Here is a 27,530-nt window from a genome sequence, read left to right on the forward strand (position 1 = left end):
CCCCACCCCCCCAAATTAAACCTGTCTAGTCCTTATAGCTCAGTGACCGCCAGTTTGCTGAGCTCTGTGGTTCTCTAATTTAGAGAATTGTTATTTACATTAAGAGGTAATACTTTCTAAAGGCCCTATTAAGAGTGTTGGTGGGGGGCAGCTAGGTGGCACAATGAATAAAGCACTGGCCCTGAATTCGGGAGTACCTGAGTTCAAATCTGGCCTCAGACACTTGGCACTTACTAGCTGTGTGACCCTGGTGGCGCTTACTAGCTGTGTGACCCTGGGCAAGTCACTTAACCCCCATTGCCCCAGCAACAACAACAACAACAAAAAAAATGTGGGCAGCTAGATGGCGCAGTGGATAGAGCACTGGCTCTGGAGTCAGAAGGACCTGAGTTCAAATCCGGCCTCAGACACTTAACACTTACTAGCTGTGTGACCCTGGGCAAGTCACTTAACCCCAATTGCCTCACTAAAAACAAAAAAGCAAAACAAAACACAAAAAAAAGAGTGTTGGTGAATTGAAAGAGCTTGTAAATGCTTTGTTTGAGTAGAGGGGAGTTTCCCAGGGAAGGGGTGGTGAGGGCCAACAGGGAGCAGAGCAGAGCAGAGAAGTGGTTCAAGGGGTCCAAGGTACATTGTAGACTGCAGTCCAGAGTTGTGGGTTATCCTAAGCATGAGTTTTCCTTCCCCATGTGTTTTCAGACCAGGTTCCCATAAGGGTGTGCTCACTCTTCACCATATCTATTGAATGTATAATTAGGAGAATGTGATACAGGTTTATAGTGATATATTTTATTGTTTATGCATTTTCTTTAATATTTTGATATCTGTAATGCTTTTCTTTTGCCTTACTAATAAGTTATATGGTTATATTTAAGATTTAAACCTGTCATTGTAAGTGGTTGGTTGTATTAAATAGAAATTATAATGGGAAGGAGCTTGTGCTAGAGTGGTGAGTAGAAGTGTATTTCACTTCCACAGTATTACCTTTAGGATTCTGTGTTTGAAAGAATCCTTTGATGGAGGCACATTTCTGGGAACTTAGACCTGAAGTGTGGAGGAGCCAGCCAAACCCAGAGAAGGGCAGGGGTGTTTATACCTCCCTCTGTGTAGAGAACCTCCACTGTGGCATCTCATTTAAGGTGTTACATAGTGGAGTCATTGGAATAACATGGATTTTCCAGTGTCACACATCTCATTTTCTTGGTTCTACTTCCCATCCTTTGCATCAGTCCAGGTCTTCTGATACTTTTCAGTATTCGTTTGATTTGTCATTTCTTACGGAGGAGTGACAGTCAATTACACTGATCTAGCATAGCCTTTCCACCATCGATGGGCCCCTCGTGTTTTTCCCAATTCTTTTCTGGTTCATAAAAAGGTGAAGAATGGCTTTCCTTGAAGCAGTGATGCGGCTACCTGGAATTCTGAAGGTGGGCTGCTCTAGGATACCGATTCCAGTCATGCTATCATGCCTTAGTCCCATACTTCCCTAACCCTAAGCCATACTGTTCTGACCCCACCGCACGTCCTTATACTGCTGTGGTGGGGAAGTCAGGACACCTACAACTATCCCTCTGCATCCTTTCCTCCTGCACATGTTCATGCAACTCACATTTATCACCCAGTTCATATCATGGTGGTCCTTTTCTATTACCCCTCTTCCCCCCAGGACATTCTCCTTCAATCCTCCATGTGCTTATTTCATAGCCTTTCTCTCCACCCCAACTCCTGCCCTCATCCTGGGGGCCTTCAACATGTGTGAGAACATTCCCTCAAATACCTTAACTTCCCAGGTCCTCCATCTACTCAATTCTCTGAACGCACTCTTGCCCCCCGCCCCCCTATGTTTACAGGGGGATGGTCACACCCTTGATCTTGCCAAGGGTTCCTGGTTCACACGAACTCTAACTTCTTTTCATTAACCATTTAGCATTTTTGCTGGCTGTCCTCTATGCATGTCCTCTTCTCACTCCTCTCTGCTTTCTGGCTTGCTTGAAGACCCGGCTGAAATCTCTCATTCTGTAGGAAGCTTTTCCCTATCCCATTTAATACAAGTGCCTTCCCTCTATTCATTCCCTCCAATTTATTCTGTCTATATCTTGTTTGGACATAGATGTCTATTTGTTGTCTCCCCTATTAGAGGGGCAGCTAGGTGGCAAAGTAGATGGAACACTGGCCTTAGAGTCAGGAGGACCTGAGTTCAAATCTCACCTCAGGCACTTACTAGCTGTGTGATCTTGGGTAAGTCACTTAACCCCAAATGCCTTAAACATCCGGGATCATTTCCAGTCATCCTGATGTATATCCTGCCACTGGACCCAGATGGCTCTGGAGGAGAGAGTGAGGCTGGTGACTTTGGACAACCCTCTCTGACTTAAATCCAATTCACTGCAAGTCATGACATCACCTCCTTGATGTAGAACAAGACTGCTGCCATCGCCACCAACAACCCCTATCAGAGCTCCTTTACAACAGGGATTGGTGGTGGTGGTGTTTGCTTTTCTTTGTATCTCCAAAGAGGCAGCTGGTGCTTGTCTGGAGACAAGAATACCTAAATATAAATTCTGCCTCAGGCCCTTCCTGCATGATCCTGGGCAAGTCACTGAACCACTGCCTGCCTCGGTTTCCTCAAATGGAAATGATAATAGCACCTACCTCCCAGAGCTATAATGAGGATCAACAGATGAGAGATTGGCAAAGGGCCAGACACACAGTGGGTGCTTCATTACCTGCTAGTTTGCTGACGGACTCCTCCACCTATCTGGTACTTCTCAGTCTCTGTTGCTGGATCTTCATTCGCTTTGTGCCTGCTGTGGGTATCCTCTGAGGCTCTGTCCTGGTCTCTCTTTTCTTTGTGGTCCGAACCGTCTCACTGGGTGATCTTATCAATTCCCATAGGTTCCACGATGATCTCTATTCAGATGACTCCCAGACCTCTATATCAAGTCTAAGCTCTCTCCTGACCTCCAGTATTGCCTTTGTGACCTCTCAAACTGGATGTTCCATAGACATCTGTAACTCAGTAAGTACAAAACAGCACCCATTGTCGTCCCCCCAAACCCTCTCTTCTTCTGAACTCTCAAAACCTGTGTTGTCCTCTCCTCTCCACACATCCAGAATGTTGCTAAGACTTCTCTTTTTTACCTTCATGCCTCTCATTGATGTCCCCTTCTCTCCCTTGCTGGCCACCACTTTTTTTATTTTTTTTGCAGGGCAATGAGGGTTAAGTGACTTGCCCAGGGTCACACAGCTAGTGTCAAGTGTCTGAGGCTGGATTTGAACTCAGGTCCTCCTGACTCCAGGGCCAGTGCTTTATCCACTGTGCCACCTAGCTGCTCCCGGCCACCACTCTTAATGAGAGCCCCCCATATCTCTCCCTGGCCTGATGCTGTAGCAGGCTACTGGTTAGTTGGTCTCAGGTCTTTCCCTCCTCACATCCCTCTCTGCTGCAGATGTGAGTGAACTGAAGTCAGCACAGGTCTGACAGGTCTGCTCAATAAACCCCAGTGTTTGCTGTTACCTCCAGGATCAAATATAAAACCCTGTTTGCTTGTTAAAGCCCCTCAATACCTGACTCCTCCCTACAACAGTCCCCCTAGCAAGGCGGCCAGTCTGAGCCCTTTGTTTCCTCTTACATCCCTCCACCCACTCCAGAGCCACTGTGTGGGGACTGGTGTTTGTCCTTGCTTCCGGAAGAGGATCCTGACATGGGGTGGTGATGTCTTGACTTGCAGTGAACTGGATTTAAGCAAAGCAAGATCACCAGCCGCCCTCTCTCTTCTGGAGCAGCCATCTGGGTCCAGTGGAGAGATACAGATCAGGACTAGAACTCTGTGCACGGAGCTTGCTCATTGAATCAATTATTGGTAAATGACTGACCTGAGGGAGGCAACTGCCACCATCTACTGACTGAGAAAAATTCGGGAGCCTTAGGCTGGAGGCATCATGGTGAAAGAAGAGAGGTCAGAGAGAGTGGAGCGGCACAGAGCTACCCCAGTGGAGAGCCATGGAAGCAACCCAGCTCAGGGAATCGAGTATGGAGTATGGGGTGCAGAGAATCAAGCCCTAAGGTCCTTGTTCACTACTGGGTGTCCCCAGGCTCTTCAGGGTGATTTGCTCACTGGTATACATGCATGATTTCTGGTGGGTTCTGATAGGAATTCCACTCATTTCTTTTAAATTTCAAATAAAACTTGCTTTGAGCTTTGGGAACCTGCGTGCTTTGAAGGGGAGGGGGTGACTATGCCCTTAACTGGGGAGGACTTCAAATACTGATGTTTCCAGTGAGCCAGAGAATTCTCCTCAAAGCATACCCGGGCCTTCCGGTCAGGAGAGGACCCCTGACACAAGTGTTATAAATGCTCTCCTTAAGCACAGTCCTAGGACAGACTTTTAGAGCTAGGAGGGACCTAAGAGATCCTGCGGTCCAACCCCCACTTTTGACAGGCCCAGATAAGGAAAGTGACTAATCCAATGTAGCCCAAGTTGGCAGACATAGATGAGAACATTTGAATGAACGAAAGAGCATTTATTATGAAGTGCTTACTGTATACAAAGCAGTGTGCTAGGCACTGGGGATACGTTTAGAACCGTGAGATAGTCCCTGCCCTCAAGAAGCTCACATTCTAGTGTGGAAAGACAGGTTTCAGTTGTATGTCAGATGAAAGGTCCCATGGTCTATAACAGGACCATAGCAAAGCGGATGGTATTCCCACTGATAAAACCTGAGGTTACGCCATTGGACGATGCCAAGGCCCTTGGTGGGGAGAACTTTTATTTTCTTCAGGTTGTAAGTAGATGGGGTGGGAGACGTAGCCCCTGCAGAAACAACTTCCAGGTCTCATCTACTCAGCAGTTACTTCCCTGGATGATGGAGGGAAGCAGGGCCAGTGGTCTTGGGGGTACCACCATTCCCAGGGTTCTTGGGTGCAGGGTCCTGGTCATCAAGGAAGCTCGTTAAATTTGTGGATGACACAAAGCTACTGAGGATCGCTAACAAAATGGATGGTAGAATTCAGACAATTTCTGACAGGCTAAAATGGAGGGCCTAATCTAGTAAGATAAAATCGGACTGGATTAAAAGTAAAAGGTTTTATATGACTTCAAAAGTTAATTCCCAAGTATGAGATGGGAAAGTCACGGTTAACTATCTAAGAAAGATCTGGGCGCTGGGGGGGAGGGTTAGTGAATAGCAAACTCCAAAATATGATGTGCACAGCCAAAAAAGCTAATTCAACGTTAGGCAGCATTGACAGATCAAGACTAGAAGGGTGATCTTCCCCCTGTCAACCAACAAGCATTTTACTGCGTATCCATGTGTCAAGGGCTGGGTGGACAGGACAAAAGGAAACCCCTCTACGCCTTCATGGACCTTGTTTTCTTGGGGGCAGATATGGCTAGGCTACTTCAACAGAGTAGTTCAGTGGTGAGGACACACACACAGAGTCCAGAGGAGAGCTCAATGCTTGAGTTCATGCCAGCAATGGACCAATGGAAAGACCTAGGGATGCTGACCCTGGAAGCACTCAGAAGGGACATGAGAGTGATGTTCTGTTATCCAAAGGGATTAGACTGTCCAGTCTGACCCCAGAGAGAAGAGTCAGTCAGGAATGACCAGGAGAGGTAAATGTCATCCTGATGCAGGGAAAACTTTTGGAACAAAGTTGTCCAGAAGCGAAATGGACCCAGTGTGTCCTTCGCTAAAGGGGCCACTCCTAAGAGGGGCTCTTATTTAGGTCCCAAGTGGACTAAATTGCCTCTGAGGCCCCTTCCAACTCCAAGATTTCGTCTTTGAGGTCAATGGCACAAGGAGAATGTGTCTTAATTGGGACCCTAAGAGCGGAACAAAAAAGAAAAGATGGGTGACGTAAAAAAGTCGTGGCATGGAATAGCAGGGGACAAGAGATAAATGTCCCTGCTTTTCTCAGTGGGGTCATTTGCTGAGAGATGAGCGAGAGGGTCCTGTTGGGGCCTGGGAGGGTCAGAGCTGCTGGTGGGGGGCTGGGCTAGAAAGGAGGAAAGAAGAATGGGACTCCCATTCAGCAGAGGGGACTCAGTGGAGATGAGCGTATGTTTCTGTAGTTGACTCCACAGCCTGAGCTGCTGAAGGAAGCTGAGCAGAAGGTGGATGCTGGGTGTAGAAGCCTGGAATGAAGGCAGTACAGGGGGGGAAAGAGCCAGAATGGAGGTGACCCATCTGCTGGGATGATGGGGAGAAACAGGCATTTAGAAAAAAATGATTGTCAGTCAATAAATACTTATCAAGGCCTACAATGTGCCAGGCACTGTGCTAATCCTTTGACAAATACCTTCTTTGAGCCTCACAACCCTGGGAGGTAGGTGCTGTTATTATCCCCATTTTTTGGTTGAGGGAACTGAGGCAAACAGAAGTTGTGACTTGTCCAGGGTCTGGTGTCCAAGGCTGAATTTGACATCAGGTCTTTCTGACTCCAGGCTCTGTGCTCTATCCACTGTTACCAACTGTCTTTGGGGAGATGACATGCCAACAACTAGGTACAAACAAGAGACAGGAAAAAATCGGGGGGGAAGTGTTGGAGGGAAGGCACTAGCATTAAGGGGGGGACTGGGAAAGCTCCCTTTAGAACAGAGGATTTCAGCTGGGACTTGAATCAAAGTGGGAAAGCCAGCACGCAGAAACGAGGAAATGGGGGATAAAAAATGGGAAACGTCCCTAACCCTAATCCTGAGACTGGCAGGGAGACTGAGTGTTTAAGATAATAGAAGCTGGGTAGTTTTGAATGAGGGAGGATGAAATCTAGGATTTGACCACCCCTTTGTGGAGCTGGGGGACATGGGAGATGAAATTGAAGCCAGCATCCATAGACCACATATACAACAGCCACAAGGCTGTAAAGGACCCCAGAACTCTCATGAGATTAGAGAACTGGTGAGGGAACCTCTCTGCCCATCACTCTCTGGGGGTAGGATGGTTACATGTCAGGCCAGCAACAAGGTGCCGGCTGGTTTTTACTTAACTGGACACATTTATTTGTTAAAAGTGAAGTTTCTCTTGGTGAGGAGGAGGGCAAAGGTGAGAAGAAAATCCTACATATCAGTAAAGCTTTTGAATAAAAAAATCCTCACATCACCAAGGACAAGTGCAAGAGCAGAGAAGGCTGTGATCATGCCAGGTACTGAACTTGGCTGACGCCAGCAGGTGACAGAAACAAGGGTCTGGACAAGATGGTCCAGGTCAGAGGGAGTAAAACCTGAAGCTGCTGAGGTGTGGTAGCAGGGTAAGGTGTGGCCATGGAAGAGGGGAGCAAGGAGGGCTCAGGGTGTTAAGGTGCTTGGGTAGAGTGTGTCCAGCCCGGAGAGGGTGGCAAGAGGTCAATTTAGTACTCATTTATTAAGCACCTGGTATACAGAACATTATTGGGGAAGATCAGGCTTAGTCACTGACTTCATGATCCTCCTTGGTCCTGTAAGGATGGGCTGAGAGGAGGGAAGTGATTTGTCCCATATTACAAGTGAGTTTGCTATAAACAAGCAGTACGGTGTAGCAGAGTAAAAAAAAAGCCCCAAATTTGGAATGAATGGACCCCATAGAACTCCCAGGCCTGCATATATCTGTGTGATCTTGGGTGAGCCCCTTCCCCACAGGAGGCCTAGCTTCCTCCTGACCCAGATGGTTCCTAAGAAGCTTCCCGCTTGAAATCTGTATCCCCACAACCAGTGTTTAACCGGGTTTCAAAGTAAATGTCAATCATCAAAGACAAGAGACACCTTATACACAAAATTGATAACATTTATTTAGGCCAAAACCCACACATTCCTTTCTTCGCTGCACACTCCTCCCCCACAACTGCTCACACAAGTCATGGACTAGTTGGAAATGTGGTACCATCCAGGTATGGTCTAATCCGGTCTATCGGGCCACAGTGGTAACAGTGCATTGGGGCTGGATGACAGAGAACCTTTGAGGGGTGGGGGGAAAAGGTACGGACATTATGCTTTCGGATGGACTTGTTACACAAGGAGCCGAGAAGAGCTGAAAACCACAGCAAAAGAAGAGATGACAAAACCAGAGCTCAAGGTTCCCGGAACTCCCGCCAATGTCCCGGGTATCTTGTGTTTGTTTATCTGGCCAATCTGGTGACTCAGGCTCCTCTCTCTCTTTGTGCTCCCAAATTCCTGATCTTGTAGAAGCCCATGATTATTAACCTCTTGGTTAATATGAACACCCCCCCCCCAAAGGAACGGAAGTAGAATTCTGCCAAAACGAATCCAAAGCAGAACATCTGCAACCACCCGATCAAACCACAAGGTCCCCCGGATTTCCCACAAGTGACTTGGCCACCTCTGGCTGGGGTGTCGAGAGCTCGGCAGCCCCGTCAGACGGGCCGCTCCAAACACACCTCCCGCTCCCAGCAAGGAGAGAGGGCCTACCTGCCCCCCTAGCTCCTTTCTAGCAGGCTGGGCCCATTTAGAACTCTAACCACCTGAAGCATCCTGTCACAAGGATAAAAGAGCACACCCAAACACGGAGCACCCGTGCTATGCTAAAAAAAAAAAAAAAGATACAGCGGTTAATTTAAAGGCCACGCAATGAACTCTTCCCAGTGGTTTCAGCATACACCACACACATCGTCATCCTCTGAAGACAAAGCCCACACTGTTCCCCAAAGAGACAAGCCAAACATTCAACACACACACTCTATCCATTCCCCAACACCATAGTCTGCAACATCTGAATAAGACTGGATGCAAGGGTACACAAACATCCGCAAGCCTGAGTAGGAGACAGGTGGGAGGCACAGACCTGGAGCAAAGCCCACCTGGCCAGCAGCTAACAGATGGGAGCAGGCTCCAGTCTGAGCCACTCTAGGATTGAAGACCTTTCCTGAGCTGAGGCCTGACTAGGACTGTTAGCCTCAAGCCATAAGCTACAGGATATCCATTCAAATATGGCGAGAGCACCCGAAGACCAGATGCAGATGCTCTCGAGTGTTTCTGTCGTTCTTTTCTGTCGGGTTCTGTTCAAATTGAGCAGGGGAAGAGAGGAACAAAGAATCACAGCCAAAGGAGGCCACAGGCATGGAGGCAGGCCCCCACTCATCCTTGTCTGAGGGGGTGACAGCCAGCAGCAGGAAGAGGGGGAAGCCAGACAGCAAGTCAACCCCTCTCCCAGCCTCTGGACCAAGGTTGGGACCATGATGCCCTGTTCTTGTCCCTCTTCCCTCAGCACATGACCTGAGGGATTAATCCTGAAACACCATCAGGGAAAAATCAGGATGAGCTAAAAACCATCCTCCAATGGATAGGTGCTAGCTTAGGTCACAAACAGGCTGGACCCAGACCTTCCATTAACAGCAGCAATTTCCATCAAGTCTACTCTACAGAACTGGGGCTTCTTAGTACAAATGTCTGCCAATTCAGGGATCCCCGCAAACAATCTCCTCTTAGGCTCATGGCCCACCATGATTTGGATGTCCACACCCCCATACTGCAGATGGGAGAGTTGCTAATTGACACTAAAGAAGCATTCTTTTTTTTTTTTTAAGTGAGGCAATTGGGGTTAAGTGACTTGCCCAGGGTCACACAGCTAGTAAGTGTTAAGTGTCTGAGGCCGGATTTGAACTCAAGGTACTCCTGACTCCAGGGCCAGTGCTCTATCCACTGTGCCACCTAGCCGCCCCTAAAGAATCATTCTTGATCACAATTGCCTCTATTTCCTAGAGTGAAGTCTTAAAGAGTGAGGGGGTCCTATGTTCTTAAATTAAAAAAAAAAACAAAACAAAGACACAAACTAACCAGCCTTCGACTCCCACAGGTAGGAACCGCTGCCTTCTCGGCTGGAGAAGCCAAAGAAGCCTCTCCAACACTTCTTAATTCTTGTTCATTGCACAAACTGAGGGTGCTTCTATGTAGTGTCAAAGTCACAGCCAAACACACAGGGGAAAGGCAAAGGTCGCTAATGCTCCTGGTCAACTTTCCGGCCTAACCAAATACAGCTCTAACTTAGTATCTGTCCTGGTGCGCGTGCTGAGCTCTCTCGAGATTTTCCAAGGTCCAGAATGCACATCATTCCTTTCCCTTCGCACAGAGTGCATGGATGCTGGAGAGTGGTTCCACCTTTGTCCACTTTGTGCTTGACGAAGTACCCCTGGCCATAGGAGAGGTAACTGCGGAAGGCACCAAACACTCTCAAAGTGGTGCTCTTTATTCAGCGTTACAGTGCTTGGCAACAGGGAGGGCCAGGGCACTGCCCACGGGACTGGGGCCATGTCATACCAGCTCCAGTCACCGTTTACGTACGTCACAGTCCAGCTGGATCTAGGGTCTAATCCAAACAGTCTGGGGCCTCCACGAGTCACCACACCACACTAAGAACCATTGAGGAAAGAAAGGCACTAGCATTTTTAAAGACAATCGGGGCAAGTGCCAACTGCTGGCTGGGGGGTTCCTCCTCCAATGGTTCTGCCCATCGCCGATGGGGAAGAGGGTAGGATGAAGGTTAAATTAAACTTTAAATATTCATGCTAAGAGAACAGCTGCCTGGCTTCCACTGGAGTGCCTGTGCTGTGATAGAGATGAAAAAGGGCCTGTCCATCTTCCAGATGTTTTTAGTGATTTCGTGAAGCAGCTCCTTAGCCCAAGCCCAACCCTTCCACGTGAGCAGCACATGTGCTTTCATCCTGTATGGGGTAGAACAGAAGGGGGAAGCCAATTCCTCACAGATCTCTGCCTACCCCCCAAAGGTGCTGAAACCGGAGGCAGCAGATAGATGGTGGCTTCAAGGCCGCTAACAACGGTCCCTGGTCCTCAGTTCAGCTTTGATCGGCCAAGTATATGCTCTATCCTGCCAATGTGTCACATGATACAGTCAGTGACATTTAAAAAACAAGCTAAAATAACCACACCCAGAAGGAAAAAGTGAAATTAAATTCAATTTTATACGAATGTGACATCAGGTTTTCTCTCCCCTAAAAAAAAGAACCTGCTGTTTCCCACACCTGTGACAACAGGCCAAGTCTACAAGACTTCCTAATCCTATGGGATTGGAAGAAATCCAATCACCATGAATTGACTAATTTTCTTCCCTTAGGCAAATTCAATTTTCATTCTGACTAAGCTGATTCCCAAATTAAAGTTGAATTCTTCTTATATTCATATGAAATGAGACCAAACAAAGATGTTAACTGCATGCTAGTAAGATAATCACATTAAAGAGGAGACTTAGGAAACGACCAGTCTGACAAATGTCCCCCTCCCCATCTAACTTCAACATGTCAATTCAAACCTCTGTGTAAAAGAACGGTTGCTCCAGGGCAGTGACAGTCATGGCATACAGCCAACATGGGCTGTCTTTCCCACACAACTGGATCAATAACCAACTGATGCAGCTCCTTGCTGAGGCAAGCGCTGGTCACAGGGTGTTCCAAGAAGGCCCCACTGCAGACCCCCATGACTCTTTCCTATTGTGCCGAGTCCTAGAACAGCAAGTGACTTTTTAGGTGGTTGGTTGTCAATCAAGAGACATTTTCTTGAATACACTGATGAGGGTCAACTGATACCCAGCAACTGCCAAATTCCTTCCTTAGTTGTCTTTTCCTCCTTTGGCAGGGAGATGGGGACAAGACGTTAGAACGAGAACAGAGATGACCAAGGGCTTTGCACTTCAGGACCCCAGTCTCCATCACTGTCAGCATTTCTCCCAACAGGACAGGGGAGCATGTGGTGCAACCTTGGGCTCCCTGGACAGAGACAGACATGAAATAGAGAAGAAATGACTGGGTGACCCACAGGAACCTGTATACGGATGCACACCTCCACAACTGTGACTTACAAGCAAGGGGGAACTTGGGACATTTTACAAAGAAACAAGTCAGAAAGATTTTTTTAGGAGGGAAGGGGGTTAGGTACCAAAAACTTTTACAAGCCAACGGCTGAGCAGCCTTCCCAGGACGGAGAGAGAGAGAACACACATGCTTGGCTGCTGCACCAGGAGAGAGGTGTCTCAGAAAGAGAGGCCCTGTGAGCAAAGCCACACTCAACTCCTCTACACTGTTCTCCCTCAAAAGCCCGCCATTCTTCTCCTTGTCCAGCGTGTTCTCTTCCATCCATTCCCTACCAGCCACAGCCTGGTAAGTGGTCTCTGCCAGGTGAGGATACAGAACCCAGCAGCTGGGCTGCCACTTGACTCTTCTCAGGGGATGCCTTGGCAGAGGAGGAGGGGCCAGGGCACCCACAGGCAGAAGCTGTGCCAGGCAGAGAAAGCAAACCACGTATCATGCCAAGCACCACCTGGCTTGGGAGGGTTTTGCAGATCTCCTGAATGTGGAGCAGTCCCTGCTCGTGCACTGAAGTTTATCATAATGATGCACCATCTCACAAGCACAGGAATATTCACACACCAAAGGAATTATGTGGAAAGGTCTCTAAAGGGCGTCAGAGAAGGATGAGTGGGACTCTTCTCTTGCCTGAAATTCTTAAAAAATCACAACAGGAATTAGAGACTTGCTTGACTGGGCATCACTGTCCACGTCCACTAATAAGTGGCAGCCCATCAGTGGTATGGTGCCAGGGCTCCTTGCTGCAGCAGGCCTCCTGACCCAAGCATAGTGCCAGGCCTTCTGTGGCCCCGTGACCCATAGCGCTCAATGGAGCTTGGCCTGGGACTGCTTTTTCCCTGGGGGGGGCCGCCCGTGCCGGACAATGTGTTTTTCCAAGCTGTCCAGGATGGCGATGGCGATCTGCTGAACGTGGGGGTCGGTCTGGTCCTGCTCCTTGATGTTGTACAGATGCTGCAGCCCGCCCTCCTCGATGAGCATGCTGCAGTACCGGGCCGCTGTAACAAAGAGAGAGACGCAACTGAGCTCCGTGGCCTTCTGCCCTGGAGCTATGGCCAGGCCACACGAGCTAACTGCCCAGTTCCCACTGGGGGAGCCCCAGAGCCAGGCCTCATCAGTGGCCCCTATGTCACCTTGATATCCCCATCCTCGTCTTCCTGACATCTGCACGAGGTTCTCACAGCAACTCTGTGGAGCTCATCCTATTCTTAGCCCCATTGTACAGGCTCGGCAAGACCAAGTGAATTGCTCCTGTTAGGGGTCACGTTTGAACCCAGGTCTCCTTGGCTCCAGGCCCCTCAGACTTTGGATCATGGACTGTGTGGATCTAGGAGGGGGGCTCCTTAGCCCAAGGTGGTGGGCAGCCGAGTGAGGACAGTGCTACCCCTGCCCCACTCCAGATGCCCTCTCCCAGACTGTCCCCAGTCAGTGCCTACTTGGTGCCAGGTGTATGCCAAGTTCTGGGGACACCCAAAAAGGCAAAACCAGGCCCTTGCCCTCAAGATGCTCACTCTTCTGAGCAGCTGGTGGTACAGTGGGTAGAGCAGCGGCCCTGGAGTCAGAAAGACCTCAGTTCAAATCTGGCCTCAGACACCAGCTGTGTGACCTGGGCAAGTCACTTAATCCTGATTGCCACCTCCCTCCCCCTTTCCCCCCAAAAGCTCACACTCCCAAGGGGAACAAAACATGCACCTAACTAGGTACACACAAGCTATATCCTCCCGTCTCTGCCTCATGATGTTCTACACTCCCTTCCAGGACCCTCCCCTGACCAGTGGGGAGCCAGAAGGGATCCTGCCCTTTTCTAATGGACCTCAAGCCCACAGGCATTTATTAAGCACCTACTCTCCGCTAAGTCCTGGGCTAGGGGCTGGGTTAGACCCAACATGTACACAAGTCAGAAAAAGAGGCAAGATCTTAGTGTGCCTGTGGGGCTGAACTGTTCATCTTTGTTCTTCCTGCAGTACTTAGCACGGTTCTCATACACACTGTGGGCCTTTACTTAAGTTTGTCCAACAAACGCTGACTGACTGTTCTATGGGAGAACAGATATCCAGATGGGTTCTGCTTCACACCCAAAGGCACAACCAGGAACAAGAGACTGATATTGCAAGGCGGCATACTGACTCGTTATGACTTTAAAAACCTTCCCAAAAATTGAGAGTGGGCCAAGGAGCGACTGGATTGCCCTCAGAGACTGTTCTGTCCACTACACAACGAATCGAGACCTCGTAAAGCCACACCATAAGGACCAGCACAAGGAAGTACAGGAATTGGCTGAGGAAAGGAATTTAGGATGGACAAGACAATTATTATAACGTATTTGAAGGGCTGAAATATAGAAAAGAGATCATACTTTTCAAAAAGCAAGAAGCTGGAGTAATGAGTGAGAGATGCGAAGGGACAAAGAAAAGCTTCTTAACAATGAGCACTATTGCAGTGTGGGATGCACTGCCTCTGGAGGAGGTGCGCCCACCCTCTTTGGAGATCTTTCAACCAAGGCTGGACGGACCATTCTTTGGTTGGTTAGGAAGTGGAGAAAGCTCTTTGGCAGCAAATCTATGATGTGAGCAGCATCTTGGGCTTTTCCTCCAGAAATGACCGAAACAAAAGCATCACAGCCATGGTCGCCCTGGAAATGGAAGTAGCCTTTTGGACCATGGTCTCCTTTAACCCTTTCTAGTCAGCCAGGGAGCCACCAAAGAGACAGGAGCTTACCGGCACACACACGAGATTCCTCAGGGCATTTCAACCTCACTCACTAACCACACATCCAGTGAGAGCAGGCTGCTCTTTTTCAGGCTAACCACACAGAAATAGGTTGGTGACCGAATGAAAACCCAACTCTGCCACCCAGCGCCCTGATACATACGGTTCTTGCTGCAGACGTGCTGCATGGCCCACACCGCCCACAGCTGCACACCAGGGGTTGCAAAACAGCCAAGCAAGGGGAAAAATGGATTGAAGGACCTGAAAGTTAACAAGAAGATAGGTCACGATTTTCCAGAGCGGGCTTCTAAATGTAGGCATCCTATTTTAAGCTGAGGGGGAATGGATTCAAAGGGAGAGGTCAGAAACAGAAAGATGGGGAAAAAGGGACAAAACCAAATGTGAGTGAAGGGGAAGTCATGCTCAGGTAGGAGGAAGAGAAGGCACATGCTTCACATTTCTAGAGCACATCAAGGTTTACAAAAGGCTTTGTTTTGGATATGATACACCTGCCTTTTGAGACAAAGATCACTAAGTGCACTGAGAATGTGAAATAATGAACGATGATGAGAATTCTAATTTTTTAATCAAACAAAAATAATTTCTCTGACTCTTGTTTTTGGTTGTCTATCCTTTTTTTTTTGGGGGGGGTGAGGCAATTGGGGTTAAGTGACTTGCCCAGGGTCACATAGCTAAAAAACCCCAATAAGCTAGCCTTTCTTGTGCCCAATAAAGTTGGTCAGCTAAAGCAGGAGGACCAAGGCAGATGGGGACAGACCCTGGTTAGGCTACCTTCATAAGCAACTGGAGAATTTCCTTGAGATGTGACCACCAAATTCCTAGGTCTTTTAATACCCATAAAGAGCCTACAAAATGCTTTTTTTGCAACAAATCTGTGAAGCAGGGGAGGCTGGTGTTGTTAATCCCATTTTACAGATAAGGAAACTAAGGTTCCTTCCTAGAAGGGAAGTAACTCAGGTACCCTGACTCTAATCCAGCCTTTGTGTAAGCCACACCCCAGCTGTCTGGGTTTGCTTCTTCCATTTTTGAAGTAGTCTACTTCAGTCTGGAAACTGGAGGGTTGGAGGGGTAAACCAACAAAGAGCTACTAGGGAACAATCTCATGCTATTCTTTTCTAGGAAGCACCTTTGGGATCTGGGGGCAGGACTGTGAGTGACAGCAACCACCATATTAAGATTTTTTTGCATTTTGAGTCATTTTGTTTGCTTTTGGTTTTTTTTTTGCAGGGCAATGAGGGTTAAGTGACTTGCCCAGGGTCGCACAGCTAGTAAGTGTCAAGTGTCTGAGTCTGGATTTGAACTTAGGTCCTCCTGAATCTAAGGCCAGTGCTCTATCCACTGCGCCACCTAGCTGCCCCCAACAATTTGAGTCATTTTGGAGGACAACGTAGAGAACCAGGCCAGGTTGCTGTCACTTTGCAAAACAGCACTGACAGGGTTTGGAAGCCTCCAAGTGTGGCTCATGGGTCCATGGCCTAAGGGCAGGTGAAACCAGAATGCAGGAGTCAAAGAGGTAAACGACTTAGTGGTTAGGAAGACAATCACAAAAATGAACAACAATGACTTCCTCATGGCCCAGCTGCAGCTAAATATGCTTCATCCTGAATCCAAAGCCACACCTTCCTCCATGCTTCTATCTCCTCTAACTAAAGGGGCGGTGCTGGGAAGGCAGAGAGCAGAACACATTTAAAGGATTATTTCAAAGTCAGAAGAGAATCCAGGTATTGAAAAATCACCCACTTCTGGTGAAAAGGTCCACGTCCCATCGAGGTAAGCAACAGCCTTCTGCTCCACAAGGCTGGGTTACCCTACTACTGACTTTTAAGTTTATTTTTATTTTCAGATACAAGTTCTCTCCCTTTGTCCACTCCTTCCCCACTTATTGAAAAGGCAAGAGATAACAATTATATATGTATGTATATATATATATATATATATATATATGTATATGTATATGTATATAGTCATGAAAAACCTATTTCCGCGGGAGCTAGGTTCTAGGGGAAAAATAAAGAGAGAGGAAATGCTTCAATCTGCACCCAGACCATCAGCTCCACATCCACAAGGGGACGGCATTTGACATCACGAGTCCTTAGGAGCTGTAGTAGATTAGAGTTACTGGGTCTTTCACTGTTGATAGTCTTTATGATATGCCTATTACTGTGTACATCGTTCTCCTGGTTCTGCTCACTTCACTTTGCATCAATTCATACAAGTCTTCCCAGGTTTTTCCAAAGCCATCCTCTTCACCATTATTTATAGCACAGTAGTATCTGTCACATTTACATAACACAACTTGTGCAGCCATTCCCCAATTTGTGAGAATCCCAAGTTTCCTTTTTTTTTTTTTAAGTGAGGCAATTGGGGTTAAGTGACTTGCCCAGGGTCACACAGCTAGTAAGTGTTAAGTGTCTGAGACCAGATGTGAACTCTGGTACTCCTGACTCCAGGGCCGGTGCTCTATCCACTGCGCCATCTAGCTGCCCTGAATCCCAAGTTTCCAATTCTTTGTTGCCACAAAAAAAGTTCCTATCAATATTTTTGTACACATGGGTCATTTTCTTTTTATTTCTTTGGGAAATAGACCCAGTAGTGGTATTGTTGGGTCAAAGGGTATGCACAGTTTGATGGCCCTGTGGGCATAGTTCCAAATTGCTCTCTGGAATGGTTGGATCAGTTCACAACTCCACCAACAGTATATACTGGTGTCCTTATTCTTCCACATCCCCTCTAGCATTTGTTACTTTTCTTTTCTCTCATTTTAGCCAATCTGATGGGTGAGAGGTGGTATCTCAGAGTTATTTTAGTTTTCATTTCTCTCTTAGTGATTATGCACATTTTTTCATGGTTACTGATGGCTTTGATACCCTGTTACTGTTAATGCTCATCTATTTGCCTAATATTCAAGGTCCTCTAAAATCTGGTGCTCCCTTGATCTCCAGCTATCTTATTCTTACTCTTCCCCCAAGGACTGTACACTCTAGCTAGATTGGAAAAGGCTGTTGCCCTGAACAGTACTGGAATTGGCCTCAGGTAGACCTGGGTGTTATTTCTGACTCTTAAACTCACTGAGAGCAGTCTTGACAAAGAATAAGTCCTTAATAAACACTCTATTTGAGCACAGATAAGTCAATTCACTCTGAGCCTTAGTTTCCCCATCTGTAAAGTGGGGTTACTACCATCTGTAGCAAGGGGTTTGTGAAGGTCAAAGGCCATAATCCAAGTGAAGAACAGAAATGCCAGCTCCCACTGCCTCAATCCTCTCCCTTTTTTGCTCATAACATTCTTTTTTTGGGGGGGGAGGGGTGAGGCAACTGGGGTTAAGTGACTTGCCCAGGGTCACACAGCTAGTAAGTGTCTGAGGCAGGATTTGAACTCAGGTCCTACTGAATCCAGGGCCAGTGCTCTATCCACTGTGCCACCTAGCTGCCCCTCATAACATTCTTTGTATTGGAACCGTCTCCCCATACCCTCCTGGACAACTTCCCTTCAGAACTTCCATGGTCCTTTGGTTGGCCTTCCCACATGTTTCTGTTTTCTATGTTGGTGTCTGTCTCATTCCAAAGGGAGACAGTGAGCTTCCCCACCACAGACATAGCTCCCAAGTCCTCAGGGGCATACTTAAATACTTAACAGGTATTTGCCCAACAACAGAGGGACTGCTAATTACCTGTATGCCACCATCTCGCAGTCTGGCGTCGGCCATTTCAAAATGGCTGAATGCTGTAAGACACAAAGACACAACACAACTGAGCATTACCAAGACTGCCACAGGGCAGAGAGGTCCAGATCTGTGGCCTTGTGGCCACAGACCAATGTGCCATCATGCCATGAGAGACACAGGCTGGGCGAGGACCATACCAGATCATCAAGGAGAGCATTTCTTTGGGTGCGGCTCAATGTCCAGGCCTGTTCACCTCTGGATATCAAGTGGGCAATAATTCCAGCTGCAAAGTAGCTGACTTCAACCTCAACGCTGTGCAGGAGTTTACTGATGTGGTCTATGAAGTCCTTCCACATCAACTCTGAATGTAACTCTTTGACTTCGGCTATATTGTTCTGGAAAAAAGCAAAGCACATGAAAACTTTCGATCAGGACAATCTCTTAATGATATACTGCGCTCTACTTAAGTAGCTGGAGGACTGCAACCTTTGACACATTATTGGCACACCTTAGGGGGCCTCTGATGTTGAGTCCAGTCCAACTCTTCACGACCCCATAGACCATAGCATGCCAAAGCTGTCTATGAGGCTTTCTTGGCAAAGATACTGGAGTGGTTTGCCATTTCCTTCTGCAGGGGATTAAGGCAAACAGGTGAAGTGACTTGCCCAGGATCACACTGCTGGTGAGTGTGTCTGAGGTCGAATTTGAACCTAGGTCTTCCTGACTGCAGGCCCAGTACTCTTTCCACTGAACCAGATAGCTGCCTCATAGTGGACCTCTGGTTTGTGACACCGCTCTCCTCTACTTCTCTGATCACTCCTTTATTGGATTCTTAACCAAGTCAGCCCACTAAACCAGGGTGACACCCAAGGCACTCTCCTTTCTTCTTGCTTGGTGATCTTATGGGTTCCCATGGGTTCACTCAGATAGGTCCCACACTTGTGTATCCAACCCTTGTGTCCTAAGCCACAGTCTCAGATCACGAAGTGTCCATTTCAAAGTGGATGTTCTCCAACTCAGCACACCCCAAACAAAATCCATTCTCCTTCCCTCTTGATTACTATCCTTCTGGGCTCCCAGGCATTATAACCTCAGCATTTCCCTTCCTACCTCACTCTACGTATCCAAGCAGTTGTAGGATCTTGTTTTTCTCTTTTTTTGGTTTTTATCCCTTTCTCTCTCTATACACAGCTAATACATTGATTCAAGGTCCATCGCCTCTCATCTGTATTACTGCAAATAGCCAACCTCCTAGTCTCTCCATAATGATGGCAAGCCATTTTCCCAAAGCACTGATTTGGTCACATTACCCTAGCTCACTCTCAGCCTCCTCAAAAGCCTCTGGAGGCTCCCCAGTCTCTCTAGGACCAAAAAAACCCCAAAACCCCAAACTCCTATTGAGCACTTAGAGCTCTTCACTACCTAGTCCCAACCTTCATCATTCCCCATGCAGCCACACTGTCTACTTCCTATCCTCACACACAAGGCTCCATTTCTCCTTCATGAGCTGCCTGCCACCCGACCTGGAGTGCCTCCTGCTCCCTTTTGCCTCTTAGGACTCCCTAAGTCAAGACTCAGGTGAAGCATCATCATCATCTTCCTTTTTTTTTTTAATTAAAATTTTTTTCCTGCCTAGCCTTAAATCCATAATCATCTGCTTGATTTTTTTCCTTTTTTTTCACATTGATTTTTTTAAAACTTTGTGTTCCAAATTTTCTTTCTCCCTCCCTCCTCACCCATCCCTAAGAAATCAAGCAATTCAATATAAGTCATACATATGCAGTCATTCAAAACATCTTCACATTAGTCAGGTTGTGAAAGAAGAGACAAAATAACTTTAGAAAGAGGAACTAACAAAATTATACATCAACCTGTATTCAGATATCATCAGTTCTTTCTCTCTTGATGGTTTGCATTTTTCATACGTCCTTCTGATAGCATCCTGCTCATCATTTCTTTCACAGTTACTATTGCTAACTGTATTACCCTCCATTCTATTCCCTTCCCTTGATATTTACTTCTTTTACCCTATCGCTCCTCAAAAACATTTTGCTTTTTACTGTCCCCTCTCCCAATCTGCCCTCCTTCCCTTCCTTTGCCTTTCCACCCATATTCCCTTCCCCTCCCACTTTCCTTCAGAGCAAAATATATTATGATACCCACTTGAGTGTGTGTTATTCTCTCTTTGAGCCAATTTTAATGAATAAAGCTCACTCACTCCCCCACTCCTTCCCCTCCACTCCATCCCTTTCTTCTAGAGCATTCCTCTTATCCCTTAACTTTACCTTAAAGATGTCATCATGGGTCAGCTAGGTGACAGTGGACAGAGCAACAGCCCTGAACCCAAATCTGGCCCCAGACATAAGCCACCTCACCCTGCCTGCCCCACAAAAAACAAGGATAAACAAAAAATAAATGCTTTACAGATATCATCCTTCATATTCAATTCACACCTGTGTCCTCTAAGTAAATTCCTTTCAGCTGCTCTAATACTGAGAAAGTTCTTATGAGTTGGAAGTATTATCTTCACATGTAGAAATGTAAACAGTTTAACCTTTTAATATCCCTCATTATTTCTTTTCTCTGTTTACCTTTTTATGCTTCTCTGGGGTCTTGTATTTGAAAGTCAAATTTTCTATTCAGTTCAGGTCTTTTCATCACAAATGCCTGAAAGTCCTCTTTTTCATTGAAGTCCCATTTTTCCCCCCTAAAAGATTATAATCAGTTTTGCTGGGTAGGTGATTTTTGGTTGTAATCCCAGTTCCTTTGCCCTCTGGAATGTCATATTCCATGCCCTCCAGTCCTTTAATGTGGAAACTGATAGATTCTGTGTTACCCTGACTGTAGCTCCACAGTATTTGAATTACTTTTTTTCGAGCTGCTTGCAATATTCTCTCCTTGACCTGGGAGCTCTGGAATTTGGCTATAATATTCCTGGAAGTTTTCCTTTTGGGATCTCTTTCAGGAGGTGATTGGTACATTCTTTCAATTTCTATTTTGCCTTCTGCTTCTAGAATATCAGGGCAATTTTCCCAGACAATTTCTTGGAAGATGATGTCTAAACTCTTATTTTGATCATTGCTTTCAGGTAGACCAATGATTTTCAAATTCTCTCTCCCAAATCTGTTTTCTAGGTCAGCTGTTTTTCCAAGGAGATATTTCATACCGTCCTCTATTTTTTTATTGATTTGGATTTGCAATGTGTCTTGATTTCACATAAAGCAATTAGCTTCTATTTGCTCTATCTGAATTATTTTTTTCTTTTTAATTTGGGTTTTATGGGGTTTTGGTTTTTTTGTGGGGCAATGAGGGTTAAGTGGCTTGCCCAGGGTCACACAGCTAGTAAGTGTCAAGTGTCTGAGGCCAGATTTGAACTCAGGTCTGTCTGAATCCAGGGCAGGTGCTTTATCTACTTCGCCACCTAGCTGCTCTCCCCCCCATCCTAATTCTTTTTTTTTTTTTTGGGGGGGGGGGGAAGGGCAATGGGGGTTAAGTGACTTGCCCAGGGTCACACAGCTAGTTAAGTGTCAAGTGTCTGAGGCTGGATTTGAACGCAGGTCCTTCTGAATCCAGGGCCGGTGCTTTATCCATTGTGCCACCTAGCTGCTCCCCTCCCAATCCTAATTCTTAAGCAATAATTTTCTTCAGAGAGTTTATATATCTCCTTTTCCATTTGGTCAATTTGGCTTTTCAAGCTGTTGACTTTTTTTCCATGACCCTCCTGTATCACTCTCATTTCTCTTTTCATTTTTTCCTCTACCACTTTTACTTTATCTTCAAAGTCCTTTTTGAGCACTTCCATGGCCTGAGACCAATTCATATTTTTCTTGGAAGCTTTGGATGTAGGAGCTTTGACTTTGTTATTATCTTCTTCTGAGGGTGTATTTTGATCTACCTTGCCACCAAAGAAACTTTTGATGGTCTGCTGCTTTCTCTGCCTGCTCATCTTGGCCGCCTATTTCTTGGCTTTTAACTCCTTCTTAACATGGAGCACTGCTTCCAGGATGTATTGTTGCAAGCTACAGGGAGTCCCAAGTGGTATGATTAGGCTTGTTCTCAGCTCACCTGGCCTGTAAGTAACCATGGCCTGCTTTCTCTTTAACCTGGAAGCAGAAATCTGATTCTTTATGGTTGAAAGCTTGGCATGCCTGTGCCCCTCCCCCACTGGGACTCTGCCACTCAGGTCCATTTCCTGGGCAATGTGCACCTCCTCTGCTCCCTAAGAGACCCCCACTATATCCCCCCCAGGCAACCACTGGACCCCCTCACCAGTCCATAAACTGAGTTTCAGAAGAAGCCGCTGACACTGAAGATTATGAGGCTCCAGAGGCACAGCCTGCCTGGGGCTGAGCTCCTCTATCACCCTGTACAGCCGATGATCCCTGCCATCTATTTAAGCCGTCTTTGGCTGGAAAATAGTTTCACTCTGTCTTTTTGTGGGTTATGCTGCGCCAGGAGTTGTCTTATGGCATTTTTTTGGACGTATGTGGAGCATATGTCAGGAGCATGGAGACTCAACAGCCTTTCATCCTCCATCTTGGCTCTACCCCACCCAAAGCATCATCTTTTGTAGAAAGTCTTCCCTACACTCCCCAACTGTACCCACTCCTTTTATTCTACAGTTATCTTCCATGCACCCACTGATACGCATGTTGTTTCCCTCAGTGGAATATCAGCTTCTGGAGCATAGGGGCTAGGCTTACTCTTTCCTTGTATCTCCAGGCTTAGTACAAGGCCTGGCACACAGTAAATGCATGCTGATTATGTGGTGGGCAATGTGCCTGCCTGGGGATGGGAAGCTGAAAAAGAGAATACATGCCCTTGAGGAACTGACAGTATGGTGGGGGCGAGAAGGTGGGGGACAGAGGCAAATGACATTTTTTAAAGTTTAATTTTATTTTTTCTATGAACAAAAATCTAATTTCTCTCTAGCCTATCCTCCCGTGATTGGAAAACAAAATAACACCAAAAAGCAGGCACAGTCAACTAAAACACATTTCCACACTGGCAATGTCTGGAACATCTCAGTCTCATCTATACAGAGTTCATCGCCTCTCAGTCAGACAGTCAGTAACACCGAAATGTTTTCATCATGGGCTCTCTGAACTGCAGTTGGATCAGAGTTCTTAAATTTATATAAACACTGTCTTTCCAGGTTTCTCTGAAGAAGTCCCCATCACTTTTTCATGTGCCACAACGGCATTCCATTCCATTCCATCCATATACCATAATCTGGGCAGCCATTAGCCAACTGATGGGCACCCCCTAAGTTTTCAGTTCTGTCCCATGACAAAAAGAGCTGCTACAAATGTTTCTGTCCACATGAGTCCTTTCCTTTTATCTTTTTTGGGGAAAGGTTATCACTGGCTCAAAGGATATGCACAGATAACTTTTTGGGCATAGTACCAAACTGTTTTCCAGAATGGCCGGACCAGTTCCCAGCTCTACCAAAGTGCATCAATGTGCCTGTTTTTCCACAGTCCCTCCAGCATTTGTCGTTTTCCTTTCCTGTCAGTTTTGCCATGTTGACAGGTGTTAAGTAGTATCACAGAGTTGCTTTAATTATTAGTCGTTTTGTGCAAACCATCAACAGAGAAAGAACTGATGGTATTTGAATACAGATTGAAGCATAATTTTATTTGTTAGTTCCTCTTGCTAAAATTATTCTTCATATTTTCTTTCACAATTTGAGTAATGTGAAGATGCTTGGCATAATTGCACATGTATGACTTATACTTAATTGTTTGATTCTATAGGGAGAGTTAGAAGGGAGGGAGGAAGAAAATTTAGAACACAAAGTTTAAAAAAAAAATCAATGTGAAGAAACAATGAACAGGCAGATTTCAGAGAAACCTGGAAGGACTTACATGAACTGATGCTGAGTGAGATGAGCAGAACCAGGAGAACATTGTACACAGTAACAACAACATCATGTGTTGATCAACTGTGATAGACTTTTCTCAGCAATACAATGGTCCAAGATAGTTCCAAAGGACTCATGATAGAAAATGATCTCCAAATCCAGAAAAAAGAACTTTGGAATTTAGATGCAGATTGAACCATACTATTTCTACTTTTTTTGTTTTTCTTTTGTGAGGTTTTTCCCTTTTGCTCTGATTCTTCTTTCATAGCATGACTAATGCAGAAATAGGTTTAACATGATTGTACATATATAATCTATATCAGTTTGCTTGCCGTCTTGGGAAGCGGGGAGGGGAAAAGATTTGAAACTAGAAATTTTATAGAAACAAATATTGAAAACTATCTCTACATGTAAATAAAAAATAATGAAATACTATATTAAAATAATTATTAGTCATTTTGGAGCTCTTTTTCATATGGTGGTGCAAATGACATGTACAGAGGTAAGAAAAATAAGAGGCAGACTGTAAAAGAAGAGAGTCAAATGAGTTACTCTAGAAGATCTGAGAACATCATTGCCCTCTATTATTAACCACCTTGTATTTAACTCTTACATTTTTGTCTTTGTTGCTAGTGCCTTGCACAGAGCAGATAAGGAAGAAATATTGGCTGACTGATGAAGAGATCACACTGAGCTCAAGTAAGGAGGGAAGGCTTCACTAGGAGGCAGGAAGCACCTGAACAGGGCTTTGAAGGAAGAAAAGGATTATTTCCTTGTCCACCAGGGTCAATGATCCTCGTTCCCTGCTTCTAGACAAAATAGTCTTTCCAAATGTTCACCTTATTGCTCAGATTCCTCCATCTTCTTGGATGCCTAAATTATGAGAGTAGCTTATGTTTACAAAACACTTTGTAAACCAACATTACACAGGAGAGTTCCTATCATGGAGGCAGTTGGTCCATTATTGTTACTATCATCTTACAGATCAGTATCTGACCTTGACCATACACACCAGATTCGGATGGTTTCCCTGTTAGAAACAGTACAGTAAGACAAAGAGTTGCGTGAAAACTGAAAGGGCAGTCAACAATGCAATGCCCCAAACTGACAAACTACTCCTGTAAAAGAGCTTAATTAATTGTTGTAAAACAAGCAGAGATCCTCAAAGGGACTTGAAAGTTGGAGGGGTAGTTACTGACCCCTCTAGAATGTGGCACTGACTCCTTGGAGTTGGAAGAGCAACGAGAAGACCAGTAGCCAAGCAGCTGGTAACCGTGGTTAGGAGGGAAAGAAACCTCTTGTCATAGGCAAGAGAATACCAAGACGGTGGCACTAAATTCTGCAAAGATTTTTTTTTACTAAGGAAACTTACTTTTCCATTTCAAGGCTCTACTATACCTATTGCCAGAACAAGTGGCAAATGCTCGGCCTCAAAGTTGTTCAGATTTTTTCTCCCAAAGGGCAGAGAAGTATTGTCCTCATTGACAGAATATGAACCTTGATAAATATACTGAGAAAAAGAGAACGGTACCAGAATTACAAATATTACTAAATGAACAGAGAATATTATGAAACAATCTTGTAATGGGTCTCATGTCACAAAAGATTAAGAAATTTACCCAAGAGACATGGATAAACTGGCTTCAATGGCTTGTGAACATGCTTACTTTAAACTCCATTAAAAATATATGGGTTAGGGGGCAGCTAGGTGGCACAGTGGATAAAGCACCGGTCCTGGATTCAGGAAAACCTGAATTCAAATCCGACTTCAGATATTTGACATTTACTTACTAGCTGTGTGATCCTGGGCAAGTCACTTAACCCTCATTGCCCTGTCCACCCCTCCCAAAAAATGGGTTAGTGGCCAGCTAGGTGGTGCTGTGTGGATAAAGCATTGGCCCTGGATTTGGGAGGACCTAAGTAGAAATCCGGTCTCAGACACTTGACACTTACTAGCTGTGTGACCTTGGGCAAGTCACTTAACCCTCATTGCCCCACCAAAAAAAAAAAAAAGGGGGTTATAATCAAAGTTAGTGACTGCATTCCAGTGACTACAAAATGTAAATGGAAAGGGCTCCTACCCCGCCCCCCATGCAAACCCCAAACTTCAAGATAAAATGAAGAGGCTGCCCCAAAGAAGGTACTTTTCCCTACTTCTTTGTAGAAGTGTAGGATTACAGGTACTATTTGGGATTTGGGGTCAGAACTGTATAAGGGATAGCTCTGTGAGGGGGAAGGAGATGATCCTATTGGGAAATGTAGGTGCTAAAAAGACAAAAGGTCAGTAAAAGGCTATTTAAAAAAAGAATGAAGTGGAGAATGGGGGACCTTTCTGTGAGTGCACCAAGTGACACAAAGGGGGAGAGGGACGTGAATCACACCTTACCAAAAGGCCGAGGACTTTCTGCTGAATGGAGGACTCTGTCGGGAAGGACTGTAGAGAGAGAAGGAGAGAGCAGGGTCAGTCACTACTTCTCTGCCAGCAGGACGGGACCAAGCCTCCACTGCCCAGCTATCCTCACCTCCAGCACCCTCATGAAGAGCTCGAGCCCTTGGTTCTCTATGAAGTGCTTACAGGTCGTTGGGGACTCATCTGTGAGGTTCCAGAGGGCGCTCAGAGTGAACTTGAGGGTCGTGTCTACAGAGTTCTGGCTGGTTTTCTGCTTCACTATCTGGAGAAGTTGCTGGAAGGAAAGAAAGGTGGATTTAAACTCAACGACACCTGATCCATGAACCTCCCAAATTTAAAGCAGCCACCAGATAGCCTGGTAGAGAGCACCCTAGATCCAGAGCCAGGAAGACCTGGGCCTCAGCAAGCAGCCAGGCACAGTACTTGCGCCCCTCATGGCCCGAGGCACCATGGTTCCATCATTCACACCTGCCTCCCAGCAATCTGTGCTCACCTCTCCATTTTAGGAAGGACACTAATGGCTGCAAAGCATCAGGAAGCAGGTAGGCAGGTGTCCAGGATGGCAAAAGCCCCCAGATTGTGCTCTCTGAAGCAGGCTGAGCCCAGAAAAGGAAGACTTGGGCGAACAGGATAGCAGTCACCTGGCAGTTTAGACTTGGGATGCTTGGCCTCAGAGGGCAGGATGAGCAACAATGGGTTCAATTGCAGGATGGCAGATTTAGGGCTGACAGAAGGAAAACTCCCTAGTCTAGCACTACCACAAGAAAAACAAGCTGCCTTGGCAGAGTGGACTCTGCACTTCTGGCAGAAGCAGAAGCCTTTCAGAAAGAAAAGAGTGATTAAATTCTAGGCATTGCTGCTTACAGAGAGAAACCCAAAGGGACAGAGACATTTGGCTTTTGAAAATCTTTCTGAGCCAGGTCATTTTCTACTTTAAAATTTAAAGAGCTCAAGAACCAAGACAAAATTCCACAGTCAAAATTAAAGTTTGTGTCATAGTTCTTGTTTCATTGTCGGGTACAATAGTAACTTACCTAGAGAATCCTTTCCCTA

The 27,530-nt window shown here is 46.1% G+C and overlaps 1 protein-coding gene across 2 annotated transcripts in view; it reads right to left on the reverse strand.

Annotated features, from left to right (window-relative positions):
* Nucleotides 1-7,744: 7,744 nt before the first annotated feature.
* ZYG11B (zyg-11 family member B, cell cycle regulator) overlaps nt 7,745-27,530 on the reverse strand; it is a 66,891-nt gene continuing 47,105 nt past the window's right edge. The window contains exons 9-14 of one of the 2 annotated variants that reach the window (XM_044005325.1): nt 26,590-26,751; nt 26,454-26,501; nt 18,402-18,599; nt 18,211-18,263; nt 14,683-14,780; nt 7,745-12,808 (exon numbers count right to left, since the gene is read on the reverse strand). In XM_044005325.1, coding sequence (XP_043861260.1) covers nt 12,618-12,808; nt 14,683-14,780; nt 18,211-18,263; nt 18,402-18,599; nt 26,454-26,501; nt 26,590-26,751 — 750 coding nt within the window. In that variant the 3' untranslated portion in view covers nt 7,745-12,617. Of the gene's footprint in view, nt 12,809-14,682; nt 14,781-18,210; nt 18,264-18,401; nt 18,600-24,363; nt 25,578-26,453; nt 26,502-26,589; nt 26,752-27,530 lie in introns of those variants that run through there. The other variant, XM_044005326.1, reaches the window with a different exon arrangement.

Source organism: Dromiciops gliroides, chromosome 4 (assembly GCF_019393635.1).
Source record: "Dromiciops gliroides isolate mDroGli1 chromosome 4, mDroGli1.pri, whole genome shotgun sequence".
Lineage (NCBI taxonomy): Eukaryota > Metazoa > Chordata > Mammalia > Microbiotheria > Microbiotheriidae > Dromiciops > Dromiciops gliroides.